Source organism: Artibeus jamaicensis, unplaced genomic scaffold (genome assembly GCF_021234435.1).
Source record: "Artibeus jamaicensis isolate MK-2021 breed Jamaican fruit bat unplaced genomic scaffold, CSHL_Jam_final scaffold_1964, whole genome shotgun sequence".
NCBI classification, from domain to species: domain Eukaryota; kingdom Metazoa; phylum Chordata; class Mammalia; order Chiroptera; family Phyllostomidae; genus Artibeus; species Artibeus jamaicensis.
In genome coordinates this window covers 46,130,674-46,149,012 of record NW_026522030.1, presented here as the reverse complement: position 1 = coordinate 46,149,012, position 18,339 = coordinate 46,130,674, and the positions used below count along the sequence as shown (strand labels likewise).

Here is an 18,339-nt window from a genome sequence, read left to right as displayed (position 1 = left end):
GTCTATCGGTTCTGGGGCTCTGAGTTGTCCTAGAGCCATTTTTGGTCTGTTCGCGCTGTTAAGTGAGCGGAGCGAAGCCTTAGTTGTTTACCAGGACGGGGCGACCCAGGTCGCTGGTTTGTGACGCTGTGTGTGGGGGCGGGGTCAGAGAGGGAGCAAAGGCGTTCCTCTCCGCTAGCCCAGCGTTTCCAGTCACTCCGCACGCCTGGGGTTTATCCGATCGGAATTGCGCGAGCCTGCTGCCCCGCGCCGGCTTCCCTTCTCACTGGCTTCTCCCCACGTAAATGCGCGCGACCTACCAACCGATAGCCGCGCCTCTTCCCTGTGCGCTCCGGCAGCCAGCTCGCTGGCGATCAGCGCCCTCGGTTGCCTGCGCGCCCCGCGCACCGCCCCGGGAATTTTTTCTTGCTAACCTGCTCCGCTGCTGGCCTCGCTCCTCGTACTGGTCCAGCCGAGTATCTAGTTGTCCTTTGGACTCCGTATTGTCGATTTTCCGTGTGGCTTGGTTGTGACTGCTGTTAAAAATAGTTGTTCTTAGATTTGGTTGTGCACAGAGGCGAGGTGGATCCTCCATCTACGTCTCCATCTTGGCGGAAGTCCGGGAGTGAGTTTTAAAATGAAACAGGAACCCCATTTGCTCTTCTGACCCATCTACCACTTCCCAAGCATAATCATGTCTTATCCAGGTGGGTATGGCTTATCAGGTCGTGAATGAAGATGGTTCATTAGGCTATACTACTGCTGCACTGCAGCAAAGTCTTGTCGGGGCACAAGAGCAGCAACTTCGAGGGCAGTGCTCTTCTGCCTAGGTCTTCTTTCCACTGTCCCTGGACCTCCCTTGGTGTGTAAAGGACAGTGCAGGGGACCTCCTCCCCCACGGTGGTTACGCACACAGATTGGGAAGACTGTCAGCCCCCAGCCTAGAATAAAGCAGCATCAAGATGCGGGGTGCAGAACTCCCTTTTTCTACTCGCCCTGTGTCTGCAAAGAAAAATTACTAGAGTATTTATTTATGTCTGAAGGCCAATTCTGGAGGGAAATATCATCTTTCCTCAAAGCTAAAATCTGCCGGCGAGTTTCACAAAGACTGCAGTTTCAGTATTTATCTCCCTGTAGTTTTATCATAAAAATATTTGCATGAAAAGAACATTTTTGTTTCTTTAAGACTTCATCTGCTCTTGCTACTCATTTGCTCTTGAAAAGGGATATAATCTTTTTGTTTTTGATCTATAATCATTCCCACAGCAACCAATTGTGATGCCACAGACCAAGGATTATAATTTCCGTTAGAGAATAAACAAATGTACTCCGTGAAACAAAGCTGCTCTTTTCTTCCAAATATCCTTGAGAACAATGGAAGACCAAATCTAAAAATATTGGCTGTCTCTAAAATAAAAATTTCCCAAAACATGAATGCCTGCTTCTTTACAGATCTTTTTTCCTTTTCCAGCCTTATATTCAGTTCATCTCATGCAACAGATATTTACTAAGTTCTTACTATGTGTCAGATGCTTTGCTTGACCCCGGGGGCACAAAGATGGATAATACCTAATCCTTGCCCTCGAATCCTGAGTCTAAAAGATCCTTCAGAGTTTTAGCCAAAGTTTAGGCCAAAGCTGCAATAGCTGGCTTTTTGTCAGGATTCCAACATAATGCAGCTATGGGTTTTCCTCAAATGTAATAACGACTAGGATTTTTCTGGAGTTTTGGGTTTTTTTTAATATTTTATTTATTTATTTTTAGAGAGAGGGGCAGGGAAGGAGAAAGAGGGAGAGAAACATCAGTTGCCTGTCTCACGGCCCCAAATGGGGATCTGGGGGGACCTGGCCTGCAACCCAGACATGTACCCTGAGCCAGAATCAAACTAGCAATTTTTTGGTTTCTAGGGTGACACCCAACTCACTAGGCCACACCAGTCAGAGGTTCTTCTGTTCATTATATTCACTTGTGAATAGTGATTTTGGTTGGTTGGTTTTCTAACATTCAGTAAATTCAGACATTTAGAAATCCAGTTAGAGTGTTAGCAGCTATGTAAAATCTGTGATTCAGAGTTTATATTTGCTTATTTATTGGACAGAAAAATAAATGCTTCAAACTCACACTTTTGGACCCCTAGTAGAGAAAACTCACGTGTATGTGTGTTAAAGACTAAGGAACAGCATTTGTTCTTTATTATGTTTCAATGGAGAATTTCTTGATGTTTCTATAAACTTTGGGAGCAATTATCTAGCTCAGCATTTTGTGTTGTAATATCAACCAAAATTCCCCTAACTGGATGAAATATATGCCTACAGAAAGAAATAGGAGTTGATAAAGTACAATATAGATCTCATTTTCTTCTTCGCTTATAAATCATCTGCTAGGGTAACATACATGTGTTTTATACCTCTACTGATAAAAAAGGATCCATTTGTTAGAAAAATGCTATTTATATTTATTACTTTATTCATATCACTATTTATAAAATAGATTAGTCTCTTTGTGTTTTGTGTGCCATCTCATCAAAGTATTGAAGCGTGCCCTCAAATTGGAGCGAGTGAGACTTACACTGTGTAATAAAGAGCAGAGCTTAGAATTGAATGTTTTCCTTCATAAACAAGAGGTATTTTAAATGATATTAAATATATTTATTTTTCTTTTCAGCATAAAATTCTGCTTGTATGTTTTGAATGGTTTGATTGATAATACTTTTAATTTTGAAAAAGGTAGTCGATTGTTAGTAACACGACTTATAAATAAACATATACAGGTCCCCTAGGAAGGCTGTGTCTATTCATATTTTTCCAAAATTGGATCTGAGAAGGGATATTTGTGTTTCTTTAACACACTCTAGGCTTTGTTCAGCTTGTGCAACTTTAAGGGACCATATAGCTTAGCCAATGGGCATTTCCAGTAGTCTCGGTAATCAGTAGAGAGTGCTCTAAGGTCAGTGAGTTCACAGCTGTCAGCATTGATGGGCATATATTCTGAAGAATGCCTCAGTCTGTTCCCTTCTGGTTCACAATCTTTGGATACATGTGAAGACTCAGCATTCTAAATCAGGAGGTGACAGTGTAATTTTTAAAAAACTCCCAATTTCAAAACGCTTCCACAGAAATTCAAACAAAAATCTGACATTATTAAAATTATATCAAGATTTTTACTTGCACCTGTACTGGCTTAGCCCACAGACTACAAATATGTATAGTAGGCTGTATTTTGTTCAGGAACTTACAATAGTGTTGAAAAGTTAAGTATTATCAAATGGTACTAGAAATATCTGGGGGAACACTTTGTAAAAGATGTGATTGTCTAACCACTGTACTGTATGTACCCCTAAAACCAAGGCAAAATAATATTGAATGTAAACTAATTTTAAATTTTTAAAAATAATACACGTGTTTTAGACAATTAAAAGAGAATCATCAAACTAAATGATAAGTTATAATAATGAACTCAAACAACTTTAAAGGAAAAATGCTGCAAGCTAAACATAACTATTGCCTGGTGGATGAGCCACACACACTGGGCAGGGGGCTGCGTGTGAAAGTGTCGGGGCGCGCCCCCGGGGCTGGGGCGGCAGGGTTTGAGCTGAACCTCAAAAGAAAGGTAGGATTTTTAAAAAGCGAAAGGGATAAGAAAGCGCTCTCCCAACAAGTGGTATTCCAACATGAAAAATCAGAATTGAGAGCCTCCGACATGAACAAAGATAAACAGAACCAAAGGCTAGAATTTGGGATTATCCACCCGCACAGCGTCGAGTGAATTCAATGTATAGAGTCGGTGTGCACACTGAGGCACACAACACGGCAATTCTGACTTTAAAGAACTTTAAGTCAGTACAGAAAACAAGATTATAAAATAATATGAGACAAATGTGGAGTCAGTGCTATAGGAATTCACAAACTAATTACCCAGAGAATTGGGTATGTTATTTCAAAGACAATGCCAGCGAGTCTTTCAAGTTTTTGTGTTTATATGCCTCTGTGTTTGGATTCCAGTTACTGTCTCTGCTTTTGTCCTCATGCACATGACAGTTGTGAGCTTTCTACTGTGCTTCATTTCATTTCTACTGCATCCTTTTAGTATAAATATGCTCTTTCAGTGGCAACCTGCACTTTGAGCATGAAGCTGCCCCTCACAATAGTTAACAGAATGGTGGAGACGAGGATGGTAACATAGGATGGCAACTGCTACCACTTCGTGTGTGTGTGTTGAGTTCAGTAGGCTGGTTGTGTGGCACAGCAGTCCATTTCTTCATCAGTGACAGATTTATTAAAGACAAGCTTTCAGGATTGTACTAGAAATCCTATTAAAGTGCCTTCCATTGAAGGCATTAGAACAGCCATTAAAACTGTTTGTGCAGACTTGTTATTCATGAGTCGATGGTCTCCCACTTTTCCCACTACTTTTTGCCAAACTGCTCGACCATTTGTTCCATTGTGGCTGTTCTTTTCTGAGGAATGAATGTCTGTCAGCTTCCTCTCTTTGCACAGTTTGTGGCATGTGTGTGAGCGAGAGGGAGGGGAAGGGAGAAAAGCAGGGAGGGTGGAAGTGAGAGAGGTTGAAATCCTGTGTCTTTGTTTCTAATTATATAGGGTAAAGATTGTACTGAAGATGCCACTCTTTGTCAGTTTGGTAAGAATCATATTCAAATCTAACAGTATAGAAAGCTATATAGTAGGTCTTTTTCATCTTCAAAAAAATTTAAGTGAAAAGTACTGTGAGATGAATTTATCATTAAAGCAAACTGACAGAGACATCTGGTATTGAATCTTTTTTTCTTACTTTCCGTAGTTTTCAGATAAAGAATTGAACTTTATGATAGTAAATCTGGAGTTGTAGCTTACGTGTATGCACTAGAGTGCAGTGGTTAAGAGCTCAGACTTCAAAAGGCAGAAAACCCTGGACTCATATCTCAGCTTTACTACTTTGTAGACTATCAGGGTGACTTTTGGAAAGGGTCTTAATTCCTCCACTAAGCCTCAAATTCTTTATTTGTGATATGGAGATAGCTGTAACTACCTAATTTTGTAGTAAAAATTACACCAAGCCTGAGCACATAATGATGGTGTGCTCACCATTGTCATTACCATCAAAATCAAAAAGAATGCAACCTGGTTACTTCTCGGTACCATTCATTTTTCAGGTTAGAGGGAGAAGGTCCAGTTTGTGTTTGTCCTTTCAGTGTGTATTTTGGTCATAAACCTGTATTGAGTTGATCTCAGCAGATGACCATAGAAGCCAGTTGAAAAACTTGACGTGGATTTCACAGAACACCCCCCACCCCACCCCGGTGCTGAGTCCTCTGACCAGCGTCCAACATAATGAGACAAAGTGAAATGTGCTGTTGTGAGAGTGTGCTGCCCCTCCCTCCTCCGCCCACCTCCCATGGTGGAAAGTAGTAAAATCTTCACCAGTTGGAAAATGAAAGAATACAGATAACAAAGTGTTGAAACAATTATAGTTAAAAATAAACTGAGGCATTATTTAAAAATCTGTGCCTTTATTTCAACGAAAGTCCATTAGAATCAGGCAGTACCACCTGGAAGAGGTTCGGAGCTTCCTGATGATGGGAGCCAGGCAGCAAAGACCTTGGCAGAGAAACTGTGGACGCAAAGAAATGGTTTGACTGGCTGTAACTTAAAGCCAAGTTGGCTGTTTATGATTGGTTGTCCTTAGGGTCTTGATTTTGTGGCCTCGGGGTATTTACGTTTCCAGGCTTAGATTTTGGTTTTCTTGTGAGACAGCATAGCATTAGAGATAGCTCAGTCTAAGGGCCTCCTGGCTTAGTTAACCTTATCAGTACCCACATCCCAGAGATAATCACTGGCAGGGTTGGTATATAACATTCTAGGAAATGTGTATGTGTGCACAAGTTTGTATACAGTTACATTTACAGTACTTTTATATACATGTATTATGTTTATGTATGCATGCAGTGTATGTATATATACATACATTTCAACAATCGTACTGCTTTATAATTTTTTTTTACTTAAAAGAGGACAACTTTATGTCAGTGGATACACAGCAGTTTCCACAGCTCCAAACTATAAGTTATTTAACTAGTCTCCTCTCACCTTAAGGCTATTTCCTAATTTTTTCACTGTTATTAAACGAGTTGCAATGACTATCTTATACCCTTGTTCAGGAGAAAGATGTAGTTTTTTTCTTTCAAAGCTTTTAGACAAGAGTTCGGTGCCTGAGAGTATGTCCAAAAGCTAACTCTCGAGAGATGATGAACCTGGGAGCAGCTTAGTTTGACAGAGGTGGCTGTTGGGATGAACGTGAGTCGGGGTGATGGCAGAGGGACCCTAAGCCAGGCCTCCACACCACGAAAGTACCTTGATAAGGTCATTTTGAGCTAGAGCCTCATCCTTGGTTTCCTGAACTTGAGAAGTAACTGTGCCCTCACTCCCACTGACTGTGTGACCTTCATGGCCCCATCAGTGCGTTGTGGGGACTGGGTGCCACCCTCTTTCTGAGGGGACCTCAGCTCCTGATGGTAGTTTTTTATAAAGAAATGTTAATATATGTTCTAAGAGTTTAGAAGAGATTATATTTTTAAGACGTGTGATAGTTGAATTGTGTAATACTCAAGCAATAAAAAGTCTGTGATTCCATTTCCAGAGCAACCAAAAAAGAAAGCAATCATAGCATAATTATACCTAATCTTTAATTATAGTTTTAACATAATTTTAAATAACAGTTATTAATATAATATATAAAACATATTAGACAAAAAAGAATAAAATTATTTCTGCAGAACAATTAATGTATCAAATCAGCTCTTTAACATTATTCTTCTCCTTCACAATTGAACACATAAGCCACACGCACTTCTACATCCCTCCCATTCTCTACCATGAAGAAGGAAAACAATTATAATCTGAATAGGCTGAATGGTAGTTTAGTGGGTGCAGGGGAGATGTGTGTTAAGATCACATGTTCTGCTCTTTTTCCTTTTCTCTCCTCCATGCAGTTTCATGGGAAATGAACAAGGGTGAATCATGGGGTCAAGCCCACCACCTTCTCTCATTCCGGCTTTCAGATTCCGTTCTCGTATCAGCAAAGTACCTAAGTAGAAGCAAGCCTTGTTCTGCAGAAATTGCTCTCTTTCCTTTTCCCCACCTACATGTCCAGGTGCAGAGTGTGTATGTGAGCACAGTAGTTAGCAGAACCTGCCACCTGTCCATCTCTGTCCACATACACGTACCCACCTGGCTGGGATGGTCATGATGCTGTATCATCAAGCTCACTGATCCGAAGATACAGCTGTGGGTATGAGAAAGTTAAAGTCTGCTCTGACCTTACAATTTACTGCTCAAACTGGACAGTTTGAGAGTGAAAGGTGGTCCTTTAATAAGTAAACCAGGATAGCGGGTGTAAACTGGGATATAAGCCACTCCCCACCCCCCAGGTTAAAACCCAGCCTATAGCAGATTCTTCCTGGGCTTTTGATCCTCTCATCTGATCTGGGCCCTTATACTCCCCTCACACCTCCCAACAAGGTGGCCTTGAGACCTTTGAGAAGCACAATTGTTAAACCAAAAAATGAAGGAAGAAGCACCATTGTATTAAAATTGTTACTTAATTGTAGAAACACATACTTGCTATTAAGAAAATTTGGTAAGATGGTCTATATAGAATTGTCAAACTGGCAAGCAGCCATTACATGTTACTTCAGGAGAGAGAGTGAACATACAAAAGTCAGAAATCATGGTACAAAAGCTGTTATAGGTGTTCACTTAGAAGAAATTTCAGTGTTGCCGAAGTTGAGGATTTCTCTTCTCATAAAATCAGGTTACAGCCAAGTGTGAGCCTGGGAGCCATTCGGTTTATTTAAAATGGTTTTACAACACACATCTCTTGTCTCTTCTAATCTGTGTGTGTTTTATAGTCGCATCTTCAAAGGGGAGACTTATTTAACTACTTCTAAGGTTCTGGGGTAGAAGCCATTGGGGCCATTTGTCCTGCATACAATACATTTCAGTTACTTACTCTACGAATGCAGTTTAAAATCAGCTGAATGCTAAACACCAAGTATACACCATCAGAAAAATTGTAATGCCTGTAGTGATATTCTCAGTTGATTCCATTTTTCTCCAAAGGGCTAATGCATAAAATTATCAGTGTGCTGACATTTTTGCAATGTATTTTACCTGGAATAGTCTTTCATTTGACATGATAAAACCAATATATGTTTTAAACACAGCAGATTCATCTTTTAGTTTAGAAGGAAATTGAACTCTAAAAGTCTAGATTGTGTTCATTTGTTCTAGCCTGTCTAGTTTGTTGGTAAGATGAGAAAAGAGAAGAAAATACACCTGACACTTTAGATGTGAAACGGTCGGTGTCATCTTTGTGTAATTAGACGCTGTGTTCAGTATAGCACACTGTCACCTGGCCTGTGAGGAACAGCATTAACAAGGGGTTCCTGGCCCACGTGCGGTGTTCAGAAGTCACATACGGAACCTCAGGGGTTACCACCAGATCACTGGGCTAAATACAAGTGGAGACGGGCGGGGCGGGAGGATTTTTCAGTGATTGTGGGATTTTCTGTGTTCCCTCACACACTGGGAGCACGCACCTCATTTTCTCATTTCATTTCAGACATAGAATCCTTAGTTCTCTGAACCAGGAAAAAGATAGGAAAAGCTTTGACTGGATATTAAAAAATGTATTTATACATATTTCAGTTTCAAAATGAATTTTTTTTCCTCTCAGATCTGAAAATAGACATGGGAGGAGAAACAAAAATTTAACAAAGAAACTTTTTATTCAGTGGCAAGCAAGGCAATGCTGAAAGCCTAAGCTATATCTGTCTGCAGGATGCAAAATAAAATAACAGAAAATAAAGTGTTTTTAAATTAAGTTAGAGATTTCCACATTTGATAAAGAATTAATGTTATCAGTTAAATCTCAACCTTGATCCAACAGTCAAAAACCAAGAGGATGAGGTATCTGCCCTGTTTTCCTTACACAGTTGTTTACAAAGTGCTGTCGTAACATGGCTCACACAGTCATGAAACCGAGCTATTCATTCATTCATTCATTCATTTTTCTTTTGAATCTACTTTCGCACTAGATTTCCGAATGTTCGATTCTTAGTATCGAATGAAACGGAGACCGTGAGAATTATATGGGGCTACTTGGAGGGGTTGCTTTTATTATTATTATTATTATCTCTGCCAAAAGTATCACTGCCGATTCGGAACCTGATGGGCATACGGGTACATGTGGAAGGTGAATGTAGAAGGGCAGAAAGGGATTTGCTTTGTCTACATTAGCTGGGCAGTTGCCCCAATTTTATGCTTCAGGGTCAAAGAAGATACAAATAGCATCAGGGAGAAAGCAGACATTCCTTGGCTGCCAAGGCTGTCTTCAGATATTCTTACGCAAGTCAGTGGGTAGAGGCAGAAGAAAGTAAAATATCTACTATTCTTTTAGTGAGAACAATGTATCAGGTGCTTTAATCATATTATTTCTCTTAATACTTTTGGGCCTATACAAATGAAGAATAAATACATTCATCTTGTTATTAGGTGCCATAAACTAGTGCTCTGCTATTCATGGGAAGGGAAAGATGTCATTGTGAATTATTCAGTTAAATATTACAAATTGTTGCATAATATTTTCATTTGTGACCTATACATAATTCTTTTAACAAACATTCCAATTACTTACTACCAATTCTGCCAACTTTTTCTTTTCAGTCAGAGCATCTTCATAAATTTCTAATAACATTTTTGCCTAAACTGCCTGGAAAAATTGTAATTCCTTTCCCTTTTCCAAATAACAGGAGAAATCCTAGTCTATGCATTACATTTGTGGAGTGATTGTCCACAAAGGTCTAGTGTCTCAGAACATCAACTACACTTCTGTCTACCCATTACTTACTCACTTTAATTTGATGCAGAAGACGAATAGTTGAAAGTCAAGCATTGGGATTAAAGCCATCACCGCCATCATTCCTCTCGAACCACGGCCTTTGGGAACTAGGAAGGTCTGTTTCACATTCAGTTGCGTCCACAAAAACGTTGGAGCATAAGAGTTTAGTGGAAAACCTGTGGACTTTTACATCTTCAGATCTTGAAGTTTTAATCTTCTTCTGTTTGAACTCTTATTTGAAAGGACCTCTCAAAACTCATCTTCTATACACAGTCACACGTACAAAGCAGTGAAATAGCTTGTTCGTGTTCTAGAGATCAGGTAGCATTGTCCTACCGAGTTGAAAAGAACCCAGTGTTTATTGTTGAGTTGTCATTGTTTTTTTATCATTTCGAATCCATGGTAAGTTAGGGTAAGTTAAATTTACTTCTAGGAGTAAATCATATCCTCAGAGAAGTAAGCTAGCTCATTCTTAGTGCCACAATACAATTTAAAAGAAAACCCTTTGATAAACCCTTTGTTTATCAAAGGGTTGTCAGGAATATTTACTCACCTCATATGGTTGGTTGGATGCTTTATGTATAATTTCTCCTGTTTGGTTCTCTGTGTTTCAATTCTGATAATGTAAGTAAATAAATTATTGCTTTAGGTAATTTCCTATAAGTATTACATAATCCATTATAATAAGAATTTCATATCAAACCATTAGACAACACATAAATTTGATGCAGTTTTATCACTTATAAATTATACCATCTTCCTACTATTAAAGGGAGAGAACAGTCATGTCACTTACTAGTTAACACTGAGAATCTTGAAAAGTCTCTGTCCCAGTCCAAATTCTAACGGTGACCTGCATACATGTTTTTATACAGTATGCAGGTGTTGATGGTGGTGATTGGAGGTGTTGATGACGCGTTGGATAAAAGGCAGATAAGAGAAAATAAGGGCACAAACCTGACACTGGAATGGCCTAAATAGGAAAAAGAAACACAGAGCAAACAGTCCCACATGACAGACCCGCCCGCGCTAACTGGGGGCACGGAGGAAGCCAGCCCCCTGGGCTCCGACCCAGACTCTGCTCATCAACATACTTTCCACCCCTTCCTCCCATTCCAGTTTTTAAAGCATCATCGGATTCAACTGAACTCATGCGCTTCTCTTTGAAGAAAGTACTCATTATGCCAATTGCAGGCTTCTGCTAATTGTGTAAAATATAGCTCTTCCCAACTATGCAAACGTGGCTCTTTTTCAAACAGATACGTATTAATTTACCATTTCAAACTGGGAGAGAGAGAGAATGTGAACAAATGACAATGAAAACAGGCTCCGTTGCAGAAATACACACTCGATGGCAGATTTCTGTTCTAAACCTCAGAAAGGACTTTGGAAAATTTGAGGGAAAACCACTCTAAGGGCAAAATGAACCTACTGCTGGGGAACTATGTTGAAAGAGAGTGTTTCTCTGGAGGATAAGGTCATTGAAAGTTCAGTTCCCTGTAAAAAAGATGGTTAGTCTGACCAACAGTTTGGCTAGTCAAGTCGCTGGTCTATTCCTTCCATGTAATTACATTTCTGTTAGTTGTTTTAAAACTCACAAAAACAGGATGTCTCTTTTTTGGTGGTTTCTCTTTGATGAGGTCCTAAAGGGAATATTTTGAGGTTTTTCTCTTGGTGGGATGAAAGGAAGTAGGATACAGAGCAATGGTATTGTGTGATGCTTTACACATGTGAATTACATATTTGGGGGCAGAGAATTCGAGACTTTGTAGAAACATATTTAAAGGGCTTTGCTTTAAAATGATGACTTGAGCTTTATCGAAAAAGGTCACTCGTATCAGGATTTAATTTTCTTTAATGACTCTAAATTGATGTGCAAATTTATAAACATTCTCTTGTTTTGAATACATGGAGATTTTCCCCCCCAGCCTTCCTTGCATTGTTTCAAGAGAACAATTGAAAGTTATGTGTGAAACATCAAGGAATCATCTCAAATTGGGCCACAGAGGAAGCATAGCATGGCGATTAAGCACTTAGGCTTGGGGGACAGAATTCCTGGTCCCCCAACCTGGCTTCTCCACTACTAGCTTTTGACCATGAGAGTCATTTAAAACTTGTCTGCTCCTCAGTTTCCTAATCTATAGAACTGTGATGTGAATGGTCACTATTTCTAACGATTCTGTAAGATAAAATGAATAAATGCATGTGAAGCAAAAAAACAAAATCTAAAAAAACACATAAGCTACATAAGTATTAGTTACCATAATATTGTAATTATTGGATGTAAATATTTATATTTTAAATATTTTCATCAAGAATGTGATGAAAGACTATAAATCCTTCAGTTATACTTGCAGCTTTTTCTTCCACTTACCTATTTGAAGACGAAGTTCTAGTCAATTAAAAAAAACTAGAACTTTCCAACTGTCACATTAAACACGACATAAATACAGAGTATTTGACATTGGCAAGTGCCTACTTGAGGTTTTCCCTCTCTTCTTTAAGTCATGGTGGGGTGGTTTCTATCTGGTTATTTTTTCTCTATTAGGCAAAGCTATTGCTATTAAGCCGAAGACCTGTCGTTAACATTATAATGACACCGGTCAACAGCTTTAGGAAGGGGGAGGGTGTGTGTGTCAGGTGCCAAGTGGACAAGTGAGCAGATAGGAAAACAAGTTAGGCATAGGCATCGTGGCCAAGTTTTAGATGCTACACAGTGTTCATCTAGTACCTGCCTTTCTAGGCTCTCGTTGATTAACTGGAAAAAGGTAAACCTGACAAATAGCATCCTTGTTTATGAATTCTGTGACAATGTAATATATAAATTTCATATAGGTTTTTAAAATATTTATTTATTTTTAGACAGAGGGGGAAGGAGAGAAACATCAATGTTTGGATGCCTCTCTCATGCCCCCTACTGGGGACCTGGCCCACAACCCAGGCATGTGCCCTGACAGGTAATTGAACCAGCAACTGTTTGGTTCACAAGCCGGTGCTCATATCGTTGCGTTTTGTTTTTTTAAACAAAAACAATTAATAGCAACTTTTGGTTGAAAAAATACCTAGCTTGCTTTACTCCCAATTGTAAAGTTCTGTCAGTGGAAGCTAACGAAGACCTGGCCGAGATTTTCACTCTAGAACTTTGAACTAAATGCTGGGAAGGAGGGAATATCCTCCGAAAGTAATAAACAGAGCCAGAAGGATGAGCAGAGACACCTGAAAGTCAGGCCTGGGCAAACCAAATACTAACAGCAGAAGGATGTCGACTCTATTAGGAACAAGGGGTTCATTTAAAAAAAAAACTTTCATAATATCAGGCTTGCCTCATTTAACTTTGTAATAGGAAAGCACATAGTCATAATGGGCTGGCCAGAAATATAATGTTGAAGTGCAAATCAACTTCTCTATCACTCAAGACCTTTCTCTACGCTGGTCCTTTTATTCTTCCCTAAGAGGATCTCAGGGAAGGAGAAAAAGCAGCAGAGCAACCATGTCATGGCCAGCACTCAGGAAAGCCTGGAGGGTGGGTTTGAGAAGAATTGTATTCATCCATGATACCTTTGCCTCGTTAACATGCATAGTTAAAACTTGATTTTCCTCGACCAGTTGTTTTTTCCTGAATATAAAAGATCTTATACTTTTCCTATAAGTAGTTAATTTTTCTTTACTGAGTTTGCTTCTCTCAGCACTCTGACAGGTTCCAAAATAATGACCTGTGCTGTGTATTGTTAAATGTTCAGTCAGATGGATAGATACAGATGGATGAGTATGTGTTGCACGAAGACCAGTCAGCATTATTTAATCAATGTTTGTTTGATCCGTGTAAAACGAGTATAAATGTAAGCTGCATCCCATCTGCTTTATCATCCATGTGAAGCCAACCTCATTTTTAAAATTTGATTTCTTATGTAATCTTCCCAGAATGACACAGAATGATCAGTGGGGAATAATGTCATTCAGACTGGCGAGATAAAGGATAGTTATGTTTAGGTGTATTTCAGGTGTTGGGCTTCTTCATTTTGCAGTGACCCTTTCAATAGTTAAGCAGCATTATGGCTTAGTAATTACCCACTATTAATCATCAGCTGGGCTTTGAAATCACACAGCCCTGAGTTTGAGGGTAAATGTGTGATTCTAGATGTGTGAGCAAATTACCACCAAATAGCACAGTGCCTGCCATGGAGAAAGCCGTAAGACTCATCGAATTAATCTGTATTTCCTTCATTTCCTTGTCTGCAAAACGGAGAAAACAACAACACCTACCTCATACCATTTGTGAAAATTAAACTCTGTACCACATGTAAAGCATAATGACCCAGCAGCTCTGACTGTAAGTATCCTGTTACTTACAGGTCGTCTTCTCATGGGTCACATTTCAAGCATATTAACGTATGTGATATACAACTTATGTTTCCATGACCAGTTTTTAAACTGTTAACCTAAAATGAAGAAGCTGAAAGGAGAGGGAACAAGCATTTATTTGGGATCAAAGGATTAGAATTTTGGTGGCATAGAGACATGCAGAAACTCAGAAAGTGTCCCAGTTACAGCAGGAAGGCGAGGGCTTTTTATGAGCAGAGGAAAGGAATAATTACCAGGAAAGAAGAAAGAATCCCTACTGGTACTAATGAGCCGAGCCACTCTGGGCTATATACACCATGGGTTACTAATTCTGTCTTCGGTCAGAGAGTCTGTAATCACTAGTCCTTGTGATCAGTCTATCTGCTTTCCTGCTAACCTACAAACACTGGTTTGTAAAACACTTGTGGTCGGAGCTCGTCCAAAGGTTTAGCAAACAGCATGCGCAAGGCGGTTGCCCTGGAATGGCTGTCCTGGCTCTATTTGACAATGGCTCCACTTATGTCAACTTTCACAAACTCTTTGATACAGGGAGGTATCAAACTATGCTGGTGGCTGAGAACACGCATCAAGAGTAGAAATGGACTTGAGTTAACAGTGTCTTTGAGTTGACAGATGCCGTTTCATCAGTCCGATTAAATTTACGGCACTTCACACATCTGTCAGTGATCAGAGCCTGAGTGAGAAAACCATCAGAGAGCGAGTAACATCGTGCACCAATGGACTGTACTTCAGTGAGCTTAGAGCTTCTTGGGATATTTTAGACAACACTGTGTAAGAAGCTTGCGTATTATGTAATTAATGCCCATCAGTGTGATACACTGGCAGCTGTAATTTCAGGATCACATATGTTATTACTACACCATGTGATAATGGGTGTTCAAGTGCTGAAGTGAGAACACTGTGCAATGCAGTTTCCATGATTTGTTGTCTGTGTTATATGGAGGAATTACTCCATGATTCTCTTTATGAACTTTTCGCAACAATATGTATTAGTTCAATTCATCTAAAAAATTGTGTCAAACCATTTATTGAGCCATCTTTGTAGATGCAAAGATAACTAAAAATCTATAGGTAAGACTGTTGCTAAGGACTTCAGAATTTAGGCTGCAGGTCACCCAAAGCCAGTGGACGTTCTTAAACAGGGACTTAATGTGCTTGAGGTTGTGCTTAAAAAAGACTACTTTGGTGTGCAGAATGGATTGGAATGAGAGTTTCGAGGAGAGATTCCATGCGACACCAGGTACTGGAGGACTGGAGCCGGGGAGTCGCAGTGGGATGGTGTATTGGGACTGATTTGAGAAATGTTTTAAGTCAGGTCTTGGTCATAGAATGCAGCTATTTTGTGTGAGACTTCAAGGTCGACCTGAAGGCTTCCACCCAGACATTTGAATTATTCTGTTCCCTTTAGCTCATGGAATACTTGGAGAGGACATTCTGTGGAGGAAATGATGGGTTTCCTTGGAAGAACCAACTAGAAAGACCCCTAATTACACAATTCTTTAGTCTCTAAGGCATCGGTAATTATTTTGCTGAATATGCTCAGCAAAATACTGTTTAATGATCAACTAGTTTATATGTAAATCAGCATGGGCTAAGAAAGGAAAAGGGGTTTAAATTCTTAGTAAATTAGAGGCTTCAGTCTATACTGCTGAGAATTGCAGTATGTTCTGAGGCTATGCGTGACTGTTAGTAGGATTGACTTTTTACCCTGGTGACTTTTATTGTCATGCTGAACTCTATTCCTTTAACACTAAATGTATACATCTTTAATATTATAGCAGCCATTAGATGTTTTTTAATGTCCAGTTCTATATATACACACATAAAAGAATGGAAAATACATAGTATCCAAATTTACTGCTAAAAATTCTATTAACATTAACATAGTACCTTCACTTCTTAAGAAACTTCACCTGTACTTAAACCTGATTTATCATTAGTTATTTCTGAAAACTTGATTTTGATCATTTAAAATTATGTTTATGTAATTAATGAACTCATTTCCATATATCATGAAATTATAAGTATTAAAAAAGTCAGTATCCTATGATAAAGGAAAAGATGATATGATTTCCATAGCATTACAGAAAATTAAAAGGTATTCCAGAGTTTTATAATCACAGTCTGGATTCAGTCTTTCTTGATTTTACTTTAACTATAAATACACATATTATTTTATATATGCAGTATTTATTTTAGATTATTGGATAACTGGTTGAACTAAGGCATCAAGGAAAGGCATTAAAATTGGAACAAATAAGTTTAAAGAATAAAATGAAGCAAACTGTGTAAACATGATACTATATGAGGGTAACTAGAAAACATGATAGAAATAGAAAAGCAATTAGATCCTATCTGCATCCGGTTGTAAATTAATACTCTAACATGATTATTACACTTAACAGACTTCCCTTCTTTACTGTATTTCATAACTTTGAACTGTACAAATTTCCTTGTGTACTAGTCATGATGGATATGGCAAAACAGGCAGTTTTAAGCTGCCTTCAAGATGTAAGTCTGCAGGGAAAGAACCAGAAAACCTGTGCCTGGTGAAGCCCGTGAAAAGCCAGTCAATGTAAGAATGAGGTTAGATCCACATAGGAAAGAACAGGGGAGAGGAAAGGTAAAATAGTGCTCACAGAACTGGAAGGAATATTCAACCGAGGTAACCTGTGTACTCCAGTAACAGAGAAGCAAATGGTAAAGTAAAATAATAATAATAATAATAATAATAATAATACTTGCCTTCTCAATATTAACAGACATCTATATTGATTTTCTTGTTCATTTGAATCAATGCTGGTGACTAGAACTGCTTTTTACTATAATTAATCATTTCGTGTTTTTCCGGTTATATTAGTGTTCAGCTTCACAGCTAGGATCTTCTTGATGAAGTGCAGCTTCAGAGTTTTCTTTTTAAATCATGTTTGCTACTTGTGATAAATGCCTATAATCCATAGTTATTCAGTATTGATTTTGTGTGTGTGCTGTTTTTCTTTTAAGTCTATTGACCCTGGCCAGCAGTTCACATGGGAACATTCAAATCTGGAAGTAAACAAACCAAAGAACAGATATGCCAATGTGATCGCCTACGATCATTCCAGGGTTCTCCTGTCAGCAATAGAAGGTAAGGAAATACTGACTTTATTTATACCTCGGTTCTTATGGGTTTAACTGTGTGCACACAAATAGAGTTTGAGCTGGGCATCAGCCATATATGAAAATAGGTATTTAAGATTTAGCAATTGTTTCTTCTCACTTTTTATTTCTCATAAAAATAAACGCAGGCACACAGTAGCCCTCCACATCCACCCCCAACCATCATACAACATTAAAGCATCCCTCGTTACCTTTTTGCCTCTACCCTTGATAAAAGACTTGATAAACTGCACCATACATTGGTGGTCCCCAACCTTTTTCCTTTTGGGCACCAGGGACAGGTTTCCCGGAAGCCTGGAGAAGGATGTGTGGGGCTGGGCAAACTGGAAGGCAAGCTCAAGTGAGCTTCACTTGGGCCAGGTTCCTAACAGGCAGGTCGGTGCTGGGGGGTTCCTGCTGTAAGGGGAGCAGTTTGAGTTTTCCTGTTTACTGATAGTTACTGATAGTTATGAGTAAAAAAGTGATTGTTAAAAGATTCCCACTAACTGTTACTTTACAATGAGCAAGGGAGTTGTTTATAAGCCTGGATAGCCACTACGGACATTCTAAAGGTTAGTGGTTGGTGATGTGGGGATTGATACAAATTAAACACATTGGAAGGCCTGCTACATCTAATTTGTGGACCTCTTGGCAGTCTCTCTCACAGTTAAACTACGGAGTACACTCCAGAGGGAACGATTCCTCCTGAAAGCATTACTTCTCAAATATACCTATATAGCTTCTCTTAAGGATTCATGAGGAGAGTATTTCCCATTCATCCCTTTCCAGTACAAGGTCCCTCTCACACTGTGTATCAGAAACAATTAGGAGCTCATGTTCAGCACCCAGCATTCTGGCCGTGGTAGCACGTCGGGCTGCTGTCCTCAGAAATCAGTTTGCAATGTCACTTAAGTCCGTCCCTCTGTCAGAGCAGCCCACCTGGTCCGCCAGCTGCCACACACATGC

General features: G+C 39.3%; 1 protein-coding gene across 17 annotated transcripts in view; it reads left to right on the top strand.

Moving 5' to 3' along the window:
* The window catches only part of PTPRD (protein tyrosine phosphatase receptor type D), a 523,934-nt gene that overhangs the window by 423,440 nt on the left and 82,155 nt on the right, over nucleotides 1-18,339 (top strand). For all 17 annotated transcript variants that reach the window (XM_053656280.1, XM_037156783.2, XM_037156780.2 and 14 more), the window contains one exon: nucleotides 17,239-17,362. In XM_053656280.1, the coding sequence (XP_053512255.1) occupies nucleotides 17,239-17,362 (124 nt within the window). The remainder of the gene's footprint in view (nucleotides 1-17,238; nucleotides 17,363-18,339) is intronic.